The 18,223-nt window shown below is 33.2% G+C and overlaps 3 protein-coding genes and 1 long non-coding RNA gene across 4 annotated transcripts; 3 read left to right on the plus strand and 1 right to left on the minus strand.

The window, feature by feature from the left end:
• Positions 1–769: 769 nt before the first annotated feature.
• On the minus strand, positions 770–2,927 carry LOC136813797 (uncharacterized). The gene is made up of 4 exons (XR_010847552.1): positions 2,494–2,927; positions 2,060–2,140; positions 1,243–1,348; positions 770–934 (listed from the first exon to the last, which is right to left on the minus strand). It is a non-coding gene; the product is annotated as an uncharacterized lncRNA (long non-coding RNA).
• Positions 2,928–6,966: 4,039 nt separating this feature from the next.
• On the plus strand, positions 6,967–8,054 carry LOC136813816 (zinc finger protein 567-like). The gene has a single exon (XM_067070301.1). The coding sequence runs from the start codon at positions 7,065–7,067 to the stop codon at positions 7,986–7,988; it is 924 nt and encodes a 307-aa protein (XP_066926402.1). The 5' UTR covers positions 6,967–7,064; the 3' UTR covers positions 7,989–8,054.
• A 1,419-nt stretch (positions 8,055–9,473) lies between these two features.
• On the plus strand, positions 9,474–10,465 carry LOC136813817 (gastrula zinc finger protein XlCGF8.2DB-like). Its single transcript, XM_067070302.1, has one exon. The coding sequence runs from the start codon at positions 9,607–9,609 to the stop codon at positions 10,372–10,374; it is 768 nt and encodes a 255-aa protein (XP_066926403.1). The 5' UTR covers positions 9,474–9,606; the 3' UTR covers positions 10,375–10,465.
• Positions 10,466–11,185: 720 nt separating this feature from the next.
• On the plus strand, positions 11,186–14,264 carry LOC136813813 (zinc finger protein ZFP2-like). The gene is made up of 2 exons (XM_067070296.1): positions 11,186–11,262; positions 12,069–14,264. The coding sequence occupies exon 2, from the start codon at positions 12,086–12,088 to the stop codon at positions 13,562–13,564; it is 1,479 nt and encodes a 492-aa protein (XP_066926397.1). The 5' UTR covers positions 11,186–11,262; positions 12,069–12,085; the 3' UTR covers positions 13,565–14,264.
• The last annotated feature ends 3,959 nt before the right edge of the window (positions 14,265–18,223 follow it).

Here is an 18,223-nt window from a genome sequence, read left to right on the forward strand (position 1 = left end):
GATGCATACCCGTATGCACGTTTTGTATTCGTATGCATACGATATCAATATCCGTGTAGTAAATCCCGAGGATTCCTATATGAAGGGTCGGATTCTTACGAATATTGAGAAAAATATCCGTCAATATTCACAACTACACACCAATATAACGAGTATTTGACAGTACATATTGGAGGATATTTAGGGGAATTCTGAAGGAAAAATAGAAAATATCCGAACTTGTCTACTCGAGAATCCAAAAATATCTTTTAATTTGACACTAGTTGTTTTTCTCATAATTGTGGAAAGACTGGTCGAAAGAAATGCTTCTAAAATTCTTAGGCTTTTTGTCGTTTGAAAGTAAAAAAAGAGAACAAAATGCATATTCATAGTTATGTATTTTTAAGAATAATGTGTACTACAAAATTTCAACTTATGCTTGGGAAAAAATAAAAACAAAAATTTAGAAAAATAACATTGGAAAAAAATTGAAACAATAAATATGATAAAAAATCCCGATGTTTTTATGACAAAAATATTTCCAAAATAAAAAGTGGACAAAACTCTTTACAAAAAAATACTCTTTATAATTCTTTACAGACTTCAAGATAAAAATTAGAAAAGTTATTTAAAGGTTTAAAATTCTGCTCAAACATTTAAAACAATATAAATCGCTTGATTCTCGGTTGGAATCTGGTAATACTTGTACGGCAAATAAATCCAAACTCATCTCTATCTTGATCAAAAGCGTAGTCCTTGTGACTTCATTTACAGACTTAAGATATCCATGAAAAAAGTTCCTTTCCTCTAACTGGTATACTTTTTGTCTGATGCCGTTGACATAACTAGTTTGTTGATCATATAAATCTGATTGTATGTTCGGGCAAACGTTTCATTTCATTGACCAGATTCTCTTGGCACTTATGTTCCATCCTTCTTGTTGGTCATTACAATGCTAAAAAATACAGAAAATCAATTTGACTTGCAATCTTGGAACTAGTTCCTTTTAAATCTTTAAGAGTGACATAATGGAAAAACTTGGAACTGCTGGAGAAGTAGGCCAAGCATAAATATTCATATGAAAAGGCCATTGGAAATAGGGAAGTATCCTCTGAAGGAAAAGAAGGACACACCAGATTCTTGACAACCTCTATGCCCGAAAACTGAATGTTTGAAAGATAACATAGTCTGACAGGTTCACCAGGATCAATGCAACAATGTTTAAATGAAAACATAAGAATAAAACAAATATAACATACAAACCTATGTCATGTTGCATGTATGGAATTTCATTTGATGGGTGAAGTTTTTCTAGACGATTCGTTTAACTTTGTTTGTGATGTCTACTCTGTCCTCGGTCCTGCTGCACCTGAAAATGTGCGAAGTTTGTTATAATTTCTGATTATGTACCATCAGAACTGGTAACTTACAGTGGAGGGAAACTCTGAAGTGCCTGGCCTGACTAAAGCAGCAAAATTTCAAAACCAAATGTAAGAATATGTTTGACGTGCCAGGACGTGCGATCGTTTTTGGCAAGTTACTTGTCAACCGGTGAATTGCCGATAAGTGTCATTGGATAGTAAAAACTCTTGCAAAATCATGATATTTCAAGAAAACCAAATGTAAGGATACTTTTCACATGCGATCATTTTTGGCAAGTTACTTGTCAAACGGTGAATCGCCAGTAAATAAATAGTGTCATTGGATAGTAAAAAATCTTGCAAAATCATGATATTTCAAGAAAACCAAATGTAAGATTTAAGAATACTTTCACATGCGATCATTTTTGGCAAGTTACTTGTCAAACGGTGAATCGCCAGTAAATAAATAGTGTCATTGGATAGTAAAAAATCTTGCAAAATCATGATTTCAAGAAAACCAAAGGTAAGAATATGTTTCACATGCGATCATTTTTTGGAAGTTACTTGTCAAACGGTGAATCGCCGGTAAATACATGGTGTCATTGGATAGTAAAAAATCATGCAAAATCATAATTTCAAGATGGTGGAAGTTTAGATCTTTGTCAAACTTAGACTTTTTAAAAGCTGTAATCAAAACTTTATTGGAAAATTCAACGTACCATGTGTGTCCAGGTGGGTGTCTTGGTGTCTTTGGCTTTATTGCTTCTTCTCCAATCTTGAAATCAATTACTTGTGATCTCCTAAAAAGAAGGTAGATTTAAGATTGAAAGGCACCCAATCTCTTAAGGCAATATTATAATTTTACAGTCACACTGAAACCAAGTCAGAAGATGAAAATGAGAATTGTATCTATCGCCGATCACAGCCTGCTTCACAAAATAAAAATGTACAATCCACTTCACACTATGTCAGGAGACACTAATGTCAATTTTGCAGACAGAGTATTATAAATCTGAAAATACAAAGATTTCTACAAAATAAGCCTAAAAAATATCTCAACTTTGAGATTGCCATCAACTGATCGAGTGGATTTCGTCTAAAAGTATATAAAAGCTAACGAGCATACGTCTGTAGCCCTTCAAGTTCAACTCACCTATTTAGTTTGAGTGAAAGTGTAACACAAATTCCACACCAACATCTGAAAATATCTTTGTGATCAACACAGTAAATTTCTTGAAATCACTTCTAATGATAATTGAAGTCATTAGGATTCATCTCAAATAATTATTCATCACTAATTGTGCGAAAATTATATGAATTTCTTCGAAAGTCGAGCACTGATGTTGTAAAGTTTCAGCCGACAGTGTTTTGAAGTCTGACATATTGATTTCAACTTTTTACCTCGATAACCCCAATCATACAAAGAAATTGCCTCCAAACGCCAAGCAACTTCGTTTGAATTATCAAGACGCCAACCGGTTGCGGTCCTTGACGCTCAGTGGCCTTTGACGCCAGAAAGACTAGGGCCCCCACCGCCGCGAAGAATTATAAAAAAGCAAAGTAAGGGGCTGTGTGCGAGTTTGAACTTTCTTCCTCTGAAGCAATCTTTTTTGTACAATTACAAAATGGAAAATGCTATATTTTTTGAAAACTAGGCCTCTGATACTCAGGATGAAAGTCACTGGGATCTTGGATGATATACGGGGTTATGTCTCAAAAACCGAAGGGGTTTAATACATTAAAAACCTAAAAGGCTGTACTGGAAGCTTATTTAATGGGTTTACTTGCATTAGTCCTATACCTCGTAGATCACTCCAAGGTCCTCCAATGCAAAAGGCTCGACTGGTTTAAGTCGGTTGAAGAGGGGCAGGAACATTGAGTTTCAAGCCCGAAGGGCTAGAGGTCAATCTCTAACCTTTCTCAGGCAAGAAAAATTGAAGCCTTAAAATATGCGCCGTTTTTGATGACGGATTGAATCTAGCAATTCCTTTGTTTTCGAGTGATATATTTTTCGAAATTAAGCGGTAAATTTTAGTTTCAATCTGTCATTTGTGTAAAAACCAGGCGGGTCGCTCAAGGCCGCGCAACTTTGGTAGGATTTGTTGGCTTCAAATCCTACCAAAGAGATTGACCTCTAGCCCTTCGGGCTTGAAACTCAATGGGCAGGAAGCGAGAAATTTTCAAGGTTTTTAGCTGACAATGCTTTTTCATATGATATTGATATACATCACTCAAATGCAACCACTATATAGTTGTTGAGTGTTGGGTCTTTGCAAAATTATATGCAGTGATCATGTGACAATGAATTTAAGCGAATTAGGCGTTTTTAGAATAGCTAAAGCGTGAATCTACGTTGCTGGCCAAAACTAGCGTTTAAATTTTCGCCGTGAATTTTGAATTTCCCCCGTACCTACTAATTGATCTTGAAAAGTACGGGCGTATTTTGAAAATCACTGGCAACATTATATTGCAGCGTTTCACGGTGTAGAATAGCAAGAAAGTTGAGAATAGGTGATCTCCCCCGGTAACGTCACTGCAACATTTTTCAAATTTAATTTTACCTGGTAAGAACTATCCGCATTATTTCAAATATTGAACCGTAAAGCTACCAGTGCATTATTTCGATTTCTCCGTGAAGTACGTCATAAAATTTTCCATGAAAACTATCAGTGCAGTTTCCCCTTTTATGAAATGATCCGTGAAAACAATCCGTGAATTTCCACGCTCTAAAAAAGGGTGTAAAAATGCCATTTTCACCGCGAATTCACCCAAAAAGTCTTTTCCTTTCCATCGGAGGATGTGCGCGAACATGGTTTTGCACCGACGAGAGAAAATTTCGATTTTGACTTTTTAACAAATGGCTAAAAACGCTTGTTTTGTTCTACATAGATTCTGTATGTGCGCTATTTTTAGCAAGGAAATTTCGATCCACGAATTCTTTTTAAAAAGTAAGGACTTGCCTTATAATATTAGACACTGTTGATACTGTCGATCATGCTGTCAATTAGTGATGATTATTATAAACAACGTCGATATAAAGACTCAATTTGAGATTAACAAAAATCAGGCAGATGGGGCTAAAATATCGGGTTTTGGGTGAGTATGAAAAATCGGGCAAAATATTTTAAGACAGAGGATTAAAAAGTCGGATGAAATTTCTACAGGGGCGTTGAAAGTCGGCTGACAATTTTTCGGAAAGTTTTAGTCACTAGACCAAATTATTTGCTACTTACACCCTTTTTCCTATGATGCATTTTCAATAGTTTGATTCGCAAACCTCTATAGATATATCTCCTATATACGGGAAAGTTTGTCGAATCTTCAAACATTACAAGCGGTTTTAAAAGTTCCGTTTGATATTAATTATCGGAATTAATATATGCGATAAATTATAGAATTTTTTCTATAGTAACATCCTTTAGAAGCAACTTTATCCAGAAACAACAGTCTCGATTTTAGAAACAAAATACTCCCGAGTCAACGTCCTCGCGATGCAACATTCTCCCAAGGCAAAATTCTTTATCCAGAAGCAGTATTCTCAATACACGTTTTTTTTTTATAAGGAACCTTAACTTTGCTCTGAGCCTGGAGTTCCTAATTTTTCCAGAGAATTTCAGCCTCAAAGTTCCTTATCGAGTTTCTTATGACATAGGAAATTTTGAACTTTTTGCCCCTTGAAAGATCAAAATTTGGTCCCAATAAGGTACATTATTTTCAAATCCACTTATTCTCAGCCTGAGCAGTTCCTTAACAATTCCTTATTTTTTGAACCATTCTCAGCCTCGAGTTCCTTATAAACGTGTTCCTTATAAAAAAAAAAACGTGTAAACAACAACATTCTTTCGAGCCAACCTCAAGGGCTCTTCCGAAAAAACTTTTTACATGGGGTATTGACGAACTTTTTTCACTAACCCCCTGGAAATTATGAATAACAAATTATCCCTGGAAATCAGGGGCAGACCCCTCTGGAAAGTGAAAGTTCTTGAAAAGGGGGCTAGTAAATAATTATTGATGTCAGCTAATGAAGCTAATCTGAAAAAGAAATGAAATTCCCTTGGAAAATCAAGGTTAAAAATGGAATAGCGCAATTTTCTCAAGACAAAATATCCTCCAGAACAAAGACCTCCCAATGCAACTTTCTCCATTACAATAACATTCTCCACCGAAGTATTTTTCCAAAAGCAATATTCTCCAGAAAAAAATGTTCTCTCGAGGCAACTTTCTCCAGAAGCAACATTCTCCCGAAGCAAGGTTCTCCCGAGCCAAGTTTTCCATAGAAGCCACATCTCCCGAGCAAGGTTCTCCCGAAGCAAGGTTCTCCCGAGGCAACTTTCTCCAAGACAAAATTCTCCCGAAGCAAGGTTCTCCCGAGGCAACGTTCTCCAGAAGCAACATCTCCCGAAGCAAGGTTTTATCGCGAATATGCATGTAAATGTGAATTGGATATTCTTCTTAAACTGTATCCAAGGTATTCTGACGGATATTCATAAAGTATACATAAGTATCCTCGATGTAAAACAATATACATTCTAAAGATTCTAATACATAATAGTATCCGTGCGTATACTCAGGTAAATATATTAATTGGTTAAGTATCCGTACGTATCTACTGTAACGGATACTTATTAATGGATATTTTTACGGATATTCATGCATACGCAAAAATATCCATATTTAAATACTACAGGATATTCGACCTTTTCACGCTGTGTTTCAAGCATAATAATTTCAATTCTGTTACTGTATCTTTCTTTTATCTTAGAGTATTTTGTTTAAAAAATGAACGAGTTTGAAGAAATAAAACTAAAAATTGAACAAGAAGAAGATCATGGTTGTGATGAAACGAATCATGAACATTTGGAAATTGTTATCAAACTAGAAGATGAATCAATCGGATATCCAGATGACAAAAATATGGAACCATTCAAAAACTGCGAAGGCAAGCTATTCAAAAATTCTTCTAGAAATGTAAAGGGAAACGATGTTACATCATCCGAAGAAACTGACCCACAAAATTATGAAATCACCATTAAATTTGAACATGAGTCAAAACCACAAGCTAATAAGGATGAAAGTCTAAAATTAATGAATATTTCGGAAAATAAAAATTCAGAAAATATTAATGATGGTACGAATCATTTTGATCAGTTCTCCGTAAATGAAGAAATGATTTCACAGATCGGGGAGGAAATCACTATTAAATTTGAAGATGAATTCTTTCAAAACCATGAAAATGAAACTCTACAGGAATGTTTTGAGGCAGACAAGATTGAAAATCAAAACATTGATGAAATAACGAATGGTTTGATTAAGGAACATCAAAGAACTCTACATGATAAACCTTTCAAATGTCAGAAATGGTGGTAATTTTTTCTGCAAGAGAAATTTGTGAGACACCAAAGAACAGTCCATGAAGGTATTAAGGCATTTGAGTGTAAAGAATGTGGCAAATGTTTTGTAGAAAAAAGAGATTTAACTTCTCATCAATTAACAGTCCATGAGGGGATAAATCCTTTTGAGTGTCAAGAATGTGCTAAATCTTTTGCTACAAAGAGTTGTTTGGTGAGGCATCAAAGAACAGTCCATCAAGGTATAAAGCCTTTTAAATGTCAAGAATGTGGTAAATGCTTTGTAGATAAAACCAAGTTAACTTTTCATCAAATAGCTGTCCATCAACTAGGTATAAAGCCTTTCAAATGTCAGGAATGTGTCAAGTCTTTTACAATGAAAAGTTATTTGAAGGCGCATCAAAGAACAGTCCATCAAGGTATGAAACCATTTTTGTGTCAAGAATGTGGTAAATATTTTGGAACTAAAACGAAATTAACTGTGCACCAAAGAACAGTTCATGAAGGTATAAAGCTTTTTAAATGTCAAGAATGTTGTAAATCATTTGGACTTAAATCGACCCTTACTACGCATCAAAGAACAGTCCATGAAGGTATTAAGGCATTTGAATGTCAAGAATGTGCTAAAAGTTTTGGGCAGAAAACGACCTTAACTTTTCATCAAAGAACAGTTCATGAAGGTATAAAGCCCTTTAAATGTCAAGAATGTGATAAGTCTTTTACGAGCAAAAGCTATTTGAAGGTGCATCAAAAAACGGTCCATCAAGGTGTAAAAGCCTTTAAATGTCAAGAATGTAGTAAATGTTTTGCAGAGAAAAAAAACTTAACTTCTCATCAAAGAACAGTCCATCAAGGTATGAAACCATTTTTGTGTCAAGAATGTGGTAAATCTTTTGGGCAGAGAACAAACTTAACTTCTCATCAAAGAACTGTTCATGAAGGTGTAAAGGCCTTTAAATGCCAAGAATGTGATAAGTCTTTTACGAGAAAAAGCAATTTGAAGGTGCATCAAAAAACGGTCCATCAAGGTGTAAAAGCCTTTAAATGTCAAGAATGTAGTAAATGTTTTGGACAAAATACAGACTTAACTTCTCATCAAAGAACAGTCCATCAAGGTATGAAACCATTTTTGTGCCAAGAATGTGGTAAATCATTTGGGAAGAAAACAAACCTAACTTCTCACCAAAGAACAGTACATGAAGGTGTAAAGGCCTTCAAATGTCAAGAATGTGGTAAATGTTTTTCTACAAAGAGTAATTTGAAAAAGCAACAAAGAACAGTCCATGAGAAAGCCTTTTGAGTGTCAGAAATTTGAAAACATTTTTGGAAAGAAATGTTCGTTAAAGAAACATCAAAGAATTTTGAATTTCATTGGTGTGGAAAGTTATTGATGTGGTAGGTCTTTCTTTCTATTGTTCACAGACACGTCAAAAGGAAGTTCAAGAAGGATCGAATGTTTCAATGTTTGAAATGTGTTGCAAACTTAATAAAGATAAAGAGCTACCTTCGGTGCCTTTTTACCTTGTAAATTCGAATATTTCTTGAAAAACACTCAAATTTTCAAGCTAACTTTTCTCCTAAATTGTCCATTATTGGGTCAATGTTCCTACCAAAGAACTTTCATCAAGGAACATGAAAGAATTTATAAATTTCATTGGTTTGAAAAAAGTCAAAACGTGTAAAAGCTTTTCAATGTCAAGAATGTGGTAAATCATTTGGACATAATTCGGCCCTAACTTCGCATCAAAGAACAGTCCATGAAGGTATAAAGGCTTTTGGACGTCAAGAATGTGGTAAATATTTTGTAGAGTAAAGAAACTTAACTTTGCACCTTTGCACCAAAGAACAGTCAATGAAGGTGTAACCGTAAAGGGCTTGAAATATCAAGAATGTGGTTAATGTTTTTCTACAAAGAGTTGTTTGAAAAGGCAACAAAGAACAGTCCATGAGAAAGCTTTTTGAGTGTCAGAAATGTTGAAAACCTTTTTGGAGAGAAATATTCGTTAAAGAAACATGAAAGAATTTATAAATTTCATTGGTTTGAAAAAAGTCATTGATGTGGTATATATTTTTTTAACTTTTATCCACAGACACGTCGAAAGGAAGTTCAAGAAGGATTGAATGTTTCAACGTTTGAAAAGTGTTGCAAATTTAATTGAAGATAACCAAGGAGCAGGCTATTAGCGATGGGGGCGTTTTATTATCTTTAAATATCAAAATTTCAACGAATCTTGTCATTGATAACGCGCTACTGTGCCTTCAACGGAACTTTCTACTGGAAAATTGAAACAAATGATCATATACTTACTGCCAACCTTTCTTAGAAACCCAGAAATTTATAATAAACCTGCCAGTTGAAGCTAATTTTGTCCTAATGAGCCTTCTTTCCATATTTAGACAGACTTTAGTGTTGTTATGGTTTTGCTTATATGCGTGTGATTACTTCTTTTCATCTTTTTGCTAGTTCTTGTATATTCCAAGATGGAATAAAGTATTCTGAAGTAAAGAATTAAGGGCTGTCATTTTTTAAATTTCTTCAACAATTTTACTTAACACTTCTTTAGACATTTTCAAGCATATTAATTTCAATTCTGTTACTGTATCTTTCTTTTATCTTAGAGTATTTTGTTTAAAAAATGAACGAGTTTGAAGAAATAAAACTAAAAATTGAACAAGAAGAAGATCATGGTTGTGATGAAACGAATCATGAACATTTGGAAATTGTTATCAAACTAGAAGATGAATCAATCGGATATCCAGATGACGAAAATATGGAACCATTCAAAAATTCTTCTAGAAATGTAAAGGGAAACGATGTTACATCATCCGAAGAAACTGACCCACAAAATTAGGAAATCACCATTAAATTTGAACATGAGTCAAAACCTCAAGCTAATAAGGATGAAAGTCTAAAATTAATGAATATTTCGGAAAATAAAAATTCAGAAAATATTAATGATGGTACGAATCATTTTGATCAGTTCTCCGTAAATGAAGAAATGATTTCACAGATCGGGGAGGAAATCACTATTAAATTTGAAGATGAATTCTTTCAAAACCATGAAAATGAAAGTCTACAGGAATGTTTTGAGGCAGACAAGATTGAAAATCAAAACATTGATGAAATAACGAATGGTTTGATTAAGGAACATCAAAGAACTCTACATGATAAACCTTTCAAATGTCAAGAATGTGGTAAATTTTTTGCTGCAAAGAGAAATTTGGTGAGACACCAAAGAACAGTCCATGAAGGTATTAAGGCATTTGAGTGTAAAGAATGTGGCAAATGTTTTGTAGAAAAAAGAAATTTAACTTCTCATCAATTAACAGTCCATGAGGGGATAAACCCTTTTGAGTGTCAAGAATGTGCTAAATCTTTTGCTACACAGAGTTGTTTGGTGAGGCACCAAAGAACAGTCCATGAAGGTATCAGGCCTTTTAAATGTCAAGAATGTGGTCAATGCTTTGTAGATAAAACCAAGTTAACTTCACATCAAATAACTGTCCATCAGCTAGGTATAAAGGCTTTCAAATGTCAGGAATGTGTCAAGTCTTTTACAATGAAAAGTTATTTGATGGCGCATCAAAGAACAGTCCATCAAGGTATGAAACCATTTTTTTGTCAAGAATGTGGTAAATATTTTGGAAATAAAATGAAATTAACTCTGCACCAAAGAATGTGGTAAATGCTTTGTAGATAAAACCAACTTAACTTCTCATCAAATAGCTGTGCATCAACTAGGTATAAAGGCTTTTAACTGTCAGGAATGTGGTAAATCTTTTGCTACAAAGAGAAGTTTGAGGACATTTGAGTGTCAGGAATGTGGTGAATCTTTTGCTACAAAGACAAATTTTGTGAAGCATCAAGTAACAGTCTATGAGGGAATAAATCCTTTTGAGTGTCAAGAATGTGCTAAATCTTTCGGAAAGAAATCGAACTTTACCTCTCACCAAAGAACTGTCCATCAAGGTATTAAGGCCTTTAAATGTCAAGAATGTAGTAAATGTTTCGCAGAGAAAAGAAACTTAACTTCTCATCAAAGAACTGTACATGAAAGTGTACAGGCCTTCAAATGTCAAGAATGTGGTAAATGTTTTTCTATAGAGAGTAATTTGAAAAAACATCAAAAAACGGTCCATCAAGGTGTAAAAGCCTTTAACTGTCAAGAATGAAGTAAATGTTTTGCAGAGAAAAAAAACTTATCTTGTCATCGAAGAACTGTTCATGAAGGTGTAAAGCCTTTTCAATGTCAAGAATATGGTAAAGCTTTTGGATGTAAGACGACCTTAACTTCTCATCAAAGAAATGTTCACGAACTTATAAAGCCTTTTCAATGTCAAGAATGTGGTAAATCTTTTGGACGCAAGGCGACCTTAACTTCTCAGAACTGTTCATGAAGGTGTAAAGGCCTTTAAATGCCAAGAATGTGATAAGTTTTTTACGAGCAAAAGCTATTTGAAGGTGCATCAAAAAACGGTCCATCAAGGTGTAAAAGCCTTTAAATGTCAAGAATGTAGTAAATGTTTTGGACAAAATACAGACTTATCTTCTCATCAAAGAACAGTCCATCAAGGTATGAAACCATTTTTGTGTGAAGAATGTGGTAAATCATTTGGGCAGAAAACAAACCTAACTTCTCACCAAAGAACAGTACATGAAGGTGTAAAGGCCAAATATCAAGAATGTGGTTAATGTTTTTCTACAAAGAGTTATTTAGAAAAGCACAGTCCATGATAAAGCCTTTTGAGTGTCAGAAATGTTGAAAAAAATTTTTGGAGAGAAACGTTCCTTAAAAGTGCAAGTAAAATTATAAAATGAGACGAAGTATAAGCACAAAATCAAAATAATTAAACCATCAAATCTCATCAAACTTTTCAACGTTTTCTGGATATTCAAGACACCTCTTAAACGTTCATTCCATAAGTACTCCCTTTCAGACAAAGAGTACTTTCCTCTAGAGTACACGTTTTCAAAGGTACTGAACTGAGAAATCAGTTTTCTCTTTACCAACACTACAAGTTTTCGAGTGTTCCAAAACTGTTTCGTGATTTTTGCAAATGTTCCTTAAACCTTTGACCAAATTTTGTGGTAGTTTTACCAACATTTTTTTTCAAAAAGCATTGAACCGAAATCAATTCAAACAGCCTCTTTTGTCTCCTCTGCATATTATATTGCGACAGACTTTAATTTTGGCGAGGGTGTCACTTATATGTGCTTACTTCGTTTCACCTTTTTGCTTCTTCTTGTACATCACAAGATCAAATAAAGTATTCCGGCGAAAACAATTTAGAGCCGTCATTTTTTAACTTAAACACTGCTTTAAATCTTTTTTAAATAATTTCAATTCTTTTACAGTACTGTATCTTTCTTCTATTTTAGAGTATTTTGTATAAAAAATGAACGAGTTTGAAGAGATAAAGATAAAAATTGAACAAGAAGAAGATCATGGATGTGATGAAACGAATCAAGAACATTTGGAAATTGTAATCAAACTGGAAGATGAATCAATTGGATATGAAGATGACGAAAATGTTGAACCAATTAAAAACCATGAAAGTGAACTATCCGAAGAAACTAACCCACAAAATTATGAAATTAGCATTAAACTTGAAGATGAGTCAAAACCTCAAGATAATCAAAGTACTAAATCAATGCAATTTTTGGAAAATCGAAATTCAGAAAATCTTAACGATGGAACAAATTGTTTTGATCAGTTTTCGCCGACTGCAGGAGTGAGTTCACAGATCAGGGAGGAAATCACTATTCAATTTGAAGATGAATTGTTTCAAAACTATGAAAATGATAATTCACAGGAATTCTTTGAGGCTGATAAGACTGAAAATTCTAATAATGACGATTTGACAGGTGCAGATGGTTTTGATTACGATCAAAGTATTAAACCTTTCAAGTGTAATGAATGTGGTGAACGATTTTACCAAGAAAGCACTCTAACTCAACACAAGGGGATCCATAAACTTAAAGGATATAAGTATAGATGCAAACAGTGTGACAAAGGCTATAATGCTAAAAATGCTTTTATTCAACATCACAAAGATATTCACAAAGATTTGAGACCCTTCAAATGTGACGAATGCCATAAAGCTTTTAGTAGCGAAACTTACTTGACAATCCATCAAAGAACAGTTCACGAGGGAGTTAAACCATTTGAATGTCAAGAATGTGGTAAATATTTTGCAGAAAAAAGACAATTAACTTCTCATCACAGATTTGTCCATGAAGGTATAAAGCCTTATAAATGTCAAGAATGTGGTAAATGTTTTACTACAAAGAGTTATTTGAAGCCGCATAAATTACTAGTTCATGATGAGATAAAGGATTTTGAGTGTCAGGAATGTGGTAAATGTTTTGCTACAAAGAGTTATTTGAAGCGGCATAAATTAACAGTTCATGACGGGATAAAGGCTTTTGAGTGTCAAGAATGTGCTAAATCTTTTGCTACAAAGAGTTTTTTGGTGAGACACCAAAGAACAGTCCATCAAGGTATAAATCCTTTTGAGTGTCAAGAATGTGCTAAATCTTTTGCTACAAAGAGTTGTTTGGCGAGGCACCAAAGAACAATCCATGAAGGTATCAGGCCTTTTAAATGTCAAGAATGTGGTTTTTTTTTTGGGCGGAAATATGATTTGGTGAGGCATCATAGAATTGTCCATGAAGGTATAAAAGCATTTGAGTGTCAAGAATGTGGTAAATGTTTTGTAGAAAAAAGAAATTTAACTTCTCATCAATTAACAGTCCATGAGGGGATAAATCCTTTTGAGTGTCAAGAATGTGCTAAATCTTTTGCTACAAAGAGTTGTTTGGTGAGGCACCAAAGAACAATCCATGAAGGTATCAGGCCTTTTAAATGTCAATAATGTGGTAATTGTTTTGCAGAAAAAAAGACAATTAACTTCTCATCACAGATTTGTCCATGAAAATGTATAAAGCCTTATTAATGTCAAGAATGTGGTAAATGTTTTGCTACAAAGAGTTATTTGAAGCTGCATAAATTACTAGTTCATGATGAGATAAAGGATTTTGTTTGTCAGGAATGTGGTAAATGTTTTGCTGCAAAGAGTTATTTGAAGCGGCATAAATTAACAGTTCATGACGGATACCGTATTACTTCGAATAAACGCCCGGGGCGTTTATTAAATTTTTTCGATTTTAGGAGGGGCGTTTATTCGAGGGGGGCGTTTAAAAGAATGGGGCGTTTATTAAATTATTTGAGTCTAACGTCGAATATTTTGGGAAATCTACTCTTTATTTTAGTTCTATATCAATATTTCAGTGCAGATTTCTTTGGTTTTGGTGACTAAAATTGCATCAAAACTACTCTAGTTACAAAAAATGACTAATATCTTCCTTCAATCCCAATCAATACTTGTAATAAAGTATTAAAATCACAAGTTTCTAATAAACGCCCCTCCCTTAGAGGGGGCGTCTATTCGAAGGGGCGTCTATTTGAGGGGGCGTTTATTGAATAATTTTCCGTTTAGGAGGGTCGTTTATTCGAGGGGGCGTTCAAAAGAAGGAGGGCGTTTATTCGAAGTAATACGGTAAAGGCTTTTGAGTGTCAGGAATGTGGTAAATCGTTTGGAGAGAAATCGAACTTAACTATGCATAAAAAAACTATGGAAATTATTTTGCTGAAAAAGGTTCGTTATAGGAACATCAAAGAAAAGCACATGATAAAATCTAAACTTTTCAATGTCATGAATGTAGTCAATCTTTTGCATTTAGTGTTTTTTTTACAGAGGCGTCAAAAAGATGTTAACGAGAGAAAGAAAGCTTTTACGTGTGAAAGTGTTGCAAACCTTTTGCAGGGAAAACTAATTTGAAGACACACCAAAGAACAAGCGCTTAGGCGATAAGAACATTTTTGGATCCTAAAAACGAAAGTCTCATCGGTTGTCATCGATTAAAGGGCTCCCTACGGTGTCTTAAATAGAGCTTTATTCTTACAAGCTGGAACAGATGATAATGCGCTGCAAACCTTTCTTAAAAACATTCAAACTTGTAATAAATTACCAAATCTACAAAGCTAACTCTTCTCTTGAATTATCGTTTTTTGGCCAATTCTTTCTTGATCATAGATGTGTTTTAGTTATGATGAAGTCATAGTGATGTCAACATAAGCAAGTTACAATTTTGTCTCTTCTAAGGGTGAAAGTTTTTGGATCGAAAAGATTTTTCAAAAGTTTATATTGTTGAAGGGGTCCCTATTATTAGAAAAGTATTGTATGTATAACCCCATTCCTTAATGAGTAATGAAGATGACAAATGAAGAAGAAGAAATTTAACTTCTTGTAGAAAAGTGCTATGATCTTCATTTTTGTATCGGAGATGCTTCAATATTACAACGTCATAACTGCTAAAAACAATTAAGAATATTCATTCAGTCAAAAACTACAGTTTAAAACTTTATTATTTCCGAATTTTTGTTAAATTTTTGTTTTTATTTTTATCATCATTTTTATTTCTATTCCACTCATTTTTATCTTTTCAACAAGCACTAAACTAAAATTAATTAGAATCAAAATTTACAGCCTCTTTTGTCTTCGCTGCAGATTATATTGAGACAGACTTTAGTTTGGTTATGGTTTTACTTACATGTGTGTGATTATTTCTTATCACCTTTTTGCTAGTTCTTCTACAAGGTTGAATAAAGTATTCTGAAATAAAGAATTTTTTAGAAGTCATTTTTTAAATTTCTGCAACAATTATATTTAACACTTCTTTAGACATTTTCAAGCATATTAATTTCAATTCTGGTACTGTATCTTTCTTTCATTTAGAGTGTTTTGTTTAAAAAATGAATGAGATTGAAAAAATAAAAATAAAAATTGAAGAAGAAGAAATTCATGGTTGTGATGAAACGAAACACGAACATTTGGAAATTGTTATCAAACTGGGAAATGAATCAATTGGATATCCAGACGACGAGATTTTGGAACCATTCAAAAACCGTGAAAATGAACTATTTAAAATTTCTTGTAGAAATGTAAAGGGGAATGATGTTACATCATCCGAAGAAACAAACCCCAAAAATTGTGAAATTATCAATAAACTTGAAGCTGAGTCAAAACCTCAAGATGATGAGAATGAAAGTCTAAAATTGATGAACATTTTGGAAAATAAAAATTCAGAAAATATTAACGATTGAATGAATTGTTTTGATCAGTCTATACCGATTGAAGAAATTAATTCACAGATTGGGGAGGAAATCACTATTAAATTTGAAGATGGATTGGATTGCTTTCACAACCATGAAAATAAAATTTCACAGGAATGTTCTGAGGCTGAAAAAAAAAGGAAGTTCAAGAAGGATTGAAAGCTTCAATGTGTAGAGGTGCTGCCAATCTCTTTTAACGTATTTTAATTTAAAGACGTCCAAGTAGCAGGCTATTATCAATAAGAGCGTTTTATTATCTTTAATTATCAGAATTTCAACGAATCTTGTCATTGATAACGAGCTACTGTGCTTTCAACGGTATTTCTACTAAAAAAATTGAAAAAATTAATCATATACTGCCAACCTTTCTTAGAAACACAGAAATTTATGATAAACCTGCCAGTTGAACCTAATTTTGTCCTGACATTTTTTTAGTATTATACAAGTATTTTATTTATAAACATAGGGAAAGTTGATGCCAGCTAGCAAATTATATTTCACAAAAGACGTTATAAAATATAAAATAATGTCTGAAAGGTAAATAGTCTAGAATTATAAGCTGAATTTATTTGGATACTCAACCTCCAGAAACAACCCCTTTGATCTAAAAATCGTTTTGTTAATCCAGGTAGAATTAATTGTTTAAGAGTGAATAATTTAGGTGGACCTTTTTTTATAGTGTGCTAACAATTTTTGGATCTTCTTTCAAGCATGATATTTTCAATGCGTTTATTGTGTTTTTCTTTCATTTAGAGTATTTTGTTTAAAAATTCTGTGAATGAAGAAATAGAAAAAGAAATTGACAAAGAAGAATGTCATGGTTGTGGTGAAACCAATCCTAATAATTTGAAAATTATTATCAAAATGGAAGATGAATCAATTGGATATCCAGACGACGAATTTTTAGAACCATTAAAAAAACCATGAAAGTGAACTATTTAAAAGTTCTTCTAGAAATGTAAAGGGGAACAATTTAACCTCATCCGAAGAAACAAACCCAAAAATTATGAAATCACCATTAAACTTGTAGATGAGTCAAAACCTCAAGATGATAAGAATAAAAGTGCAAAATCAATGGAATTTTCGGATAATCGAAATTCAGAAAATATTAATGATGGTATGAATTGTTTTGATCAGTTTTTACCGACTGAAGAAATTAATTCACAGATTGGGGAGGAAATCACTATTAAATTTGAAGATGAATTGGAAAGCTTTCACAACAACGAAAATGATAATTCACAGTAATTTTTTGAAGCTGACAAGATTGAAAATCGATTTCCCATCAAAGAAATGTCCATCAAGGTATTAAGGCCTTTAAATGTCAAGAATGTGGTAAATCTTTTGCATAGAAAAGAAATTTAAGTTTGCATCAAAGATCTCTCCACCAAGGTTAAAAGGCTTTTAAATGTCAAGAATGTGGTAAATCTCTTGCTACAAAGATTTATTTGAAAAAAACCCCAAAGAACAGTTCATGATAAAGCCTTTAGAGTCTCAAAACTATGGAAATTCTTTTGGTGAGAAATGTTCGTTAAGAAACATCAAAGAAAAGTACAGTACGTGGCCCCCAAAACGTCTATCAAATTTAAAATTTCTCTCAAATCTAGCGGAAAAGAGGTTTTACAAAAATTTTTGCTGCATGAAAAACTTTAACATCTCTACTTTATTTCCCGGAAGTTCTTTTTCAAAATTTTCAATTTCAACAATATTTTTCAATCGCTTAAAGATAGGTAGCTTTTTTCTAATGGCCCCCAAAACGGAGGTTTGCGGTTTGCGGGGGTTTGGAATAAGAATGTCCTGGGTGGAAAATTTTCGAAAATTAATTAGCGGGGCGGGGCGGGGCGGCTAATAGGTACCCAAGAGTAGGGGAAAAAACTACGAACATATTTGTGTTTTCCCTTAAATTTACGACCCGATGGATGTAAAATTTATGATTTTTATGAAATATTTCAAGATTTTTGATATTACAAAGTCCAAACTGAAATTTTAGAAATTTTCAAAATGACAATTTTGATTTAACAACGTCTAAATGAAGTTTCTGAAAACCAATCTCTTTCTAAAATAGTCCCATTTACGTATGGCTGTGAAAATTTTAGAAAAAAAGCTTAACTGAAACTGAAAATATTAAGCTTTAAAGGTATTTTTCTCCTATATTTTGCAAAATATGGCAGAATTTGCCGTTTTCGCTGATTCAGCAAAAAAAATTTTATATATAATGTTAATTTTTTGTTATAAACTATTAACTCAAGCTGATAGGAATGGAATTCCAAGGTTTTTTGCTGTTTCTCATATTTAGAATTTTCGGTTTTATCAATGCTTATCCAAAATACTGGTTGAATTTTAAGATGCTATATCTTTTACC

This window comes from Clytia hemisphaerica, unplaced genomic scaffold, assembly GCF_902728285.1.
Source record: "Clytia hemisphaerica strain Z4C2 unplaced genomic scaffold, Clytia hemisphaerica genome assembly, whole genome shotgun sequence".
Taxonomy (NCBI): domain Eukaryota; kingdom Metazoa; phylum Cnidaria; class Hydrozoa; order Leptothecata; family Clytiidae; genus Clytia; species Clytia hemisphaerica.

What these genes read in the sequence shown, in the direction of transcription:
- LOC136813816 (XM_067070301.1), top strand. Translation starts at nt 7,065, where the DNA reads ATGAAAAGTTATTTGAAGGCGCATCAAAGAACAGTCCATCAAGGTATG.
- LOC136813817 (XM_067070302.1), top strand. Translation starts at nt 9,607, where the DNA reads ATGAATATTTCGGAAAATAAAAATTCAGAAAATATTAATGATGGTACG.
- LOC136813813 (XM_067070296.1), top strand. Translation starts at nt 12,086, where the DNA reads ATGAACGAGTTTGAAGAGATAAAGATAAAAATTGAACAAGAAGAAGAT.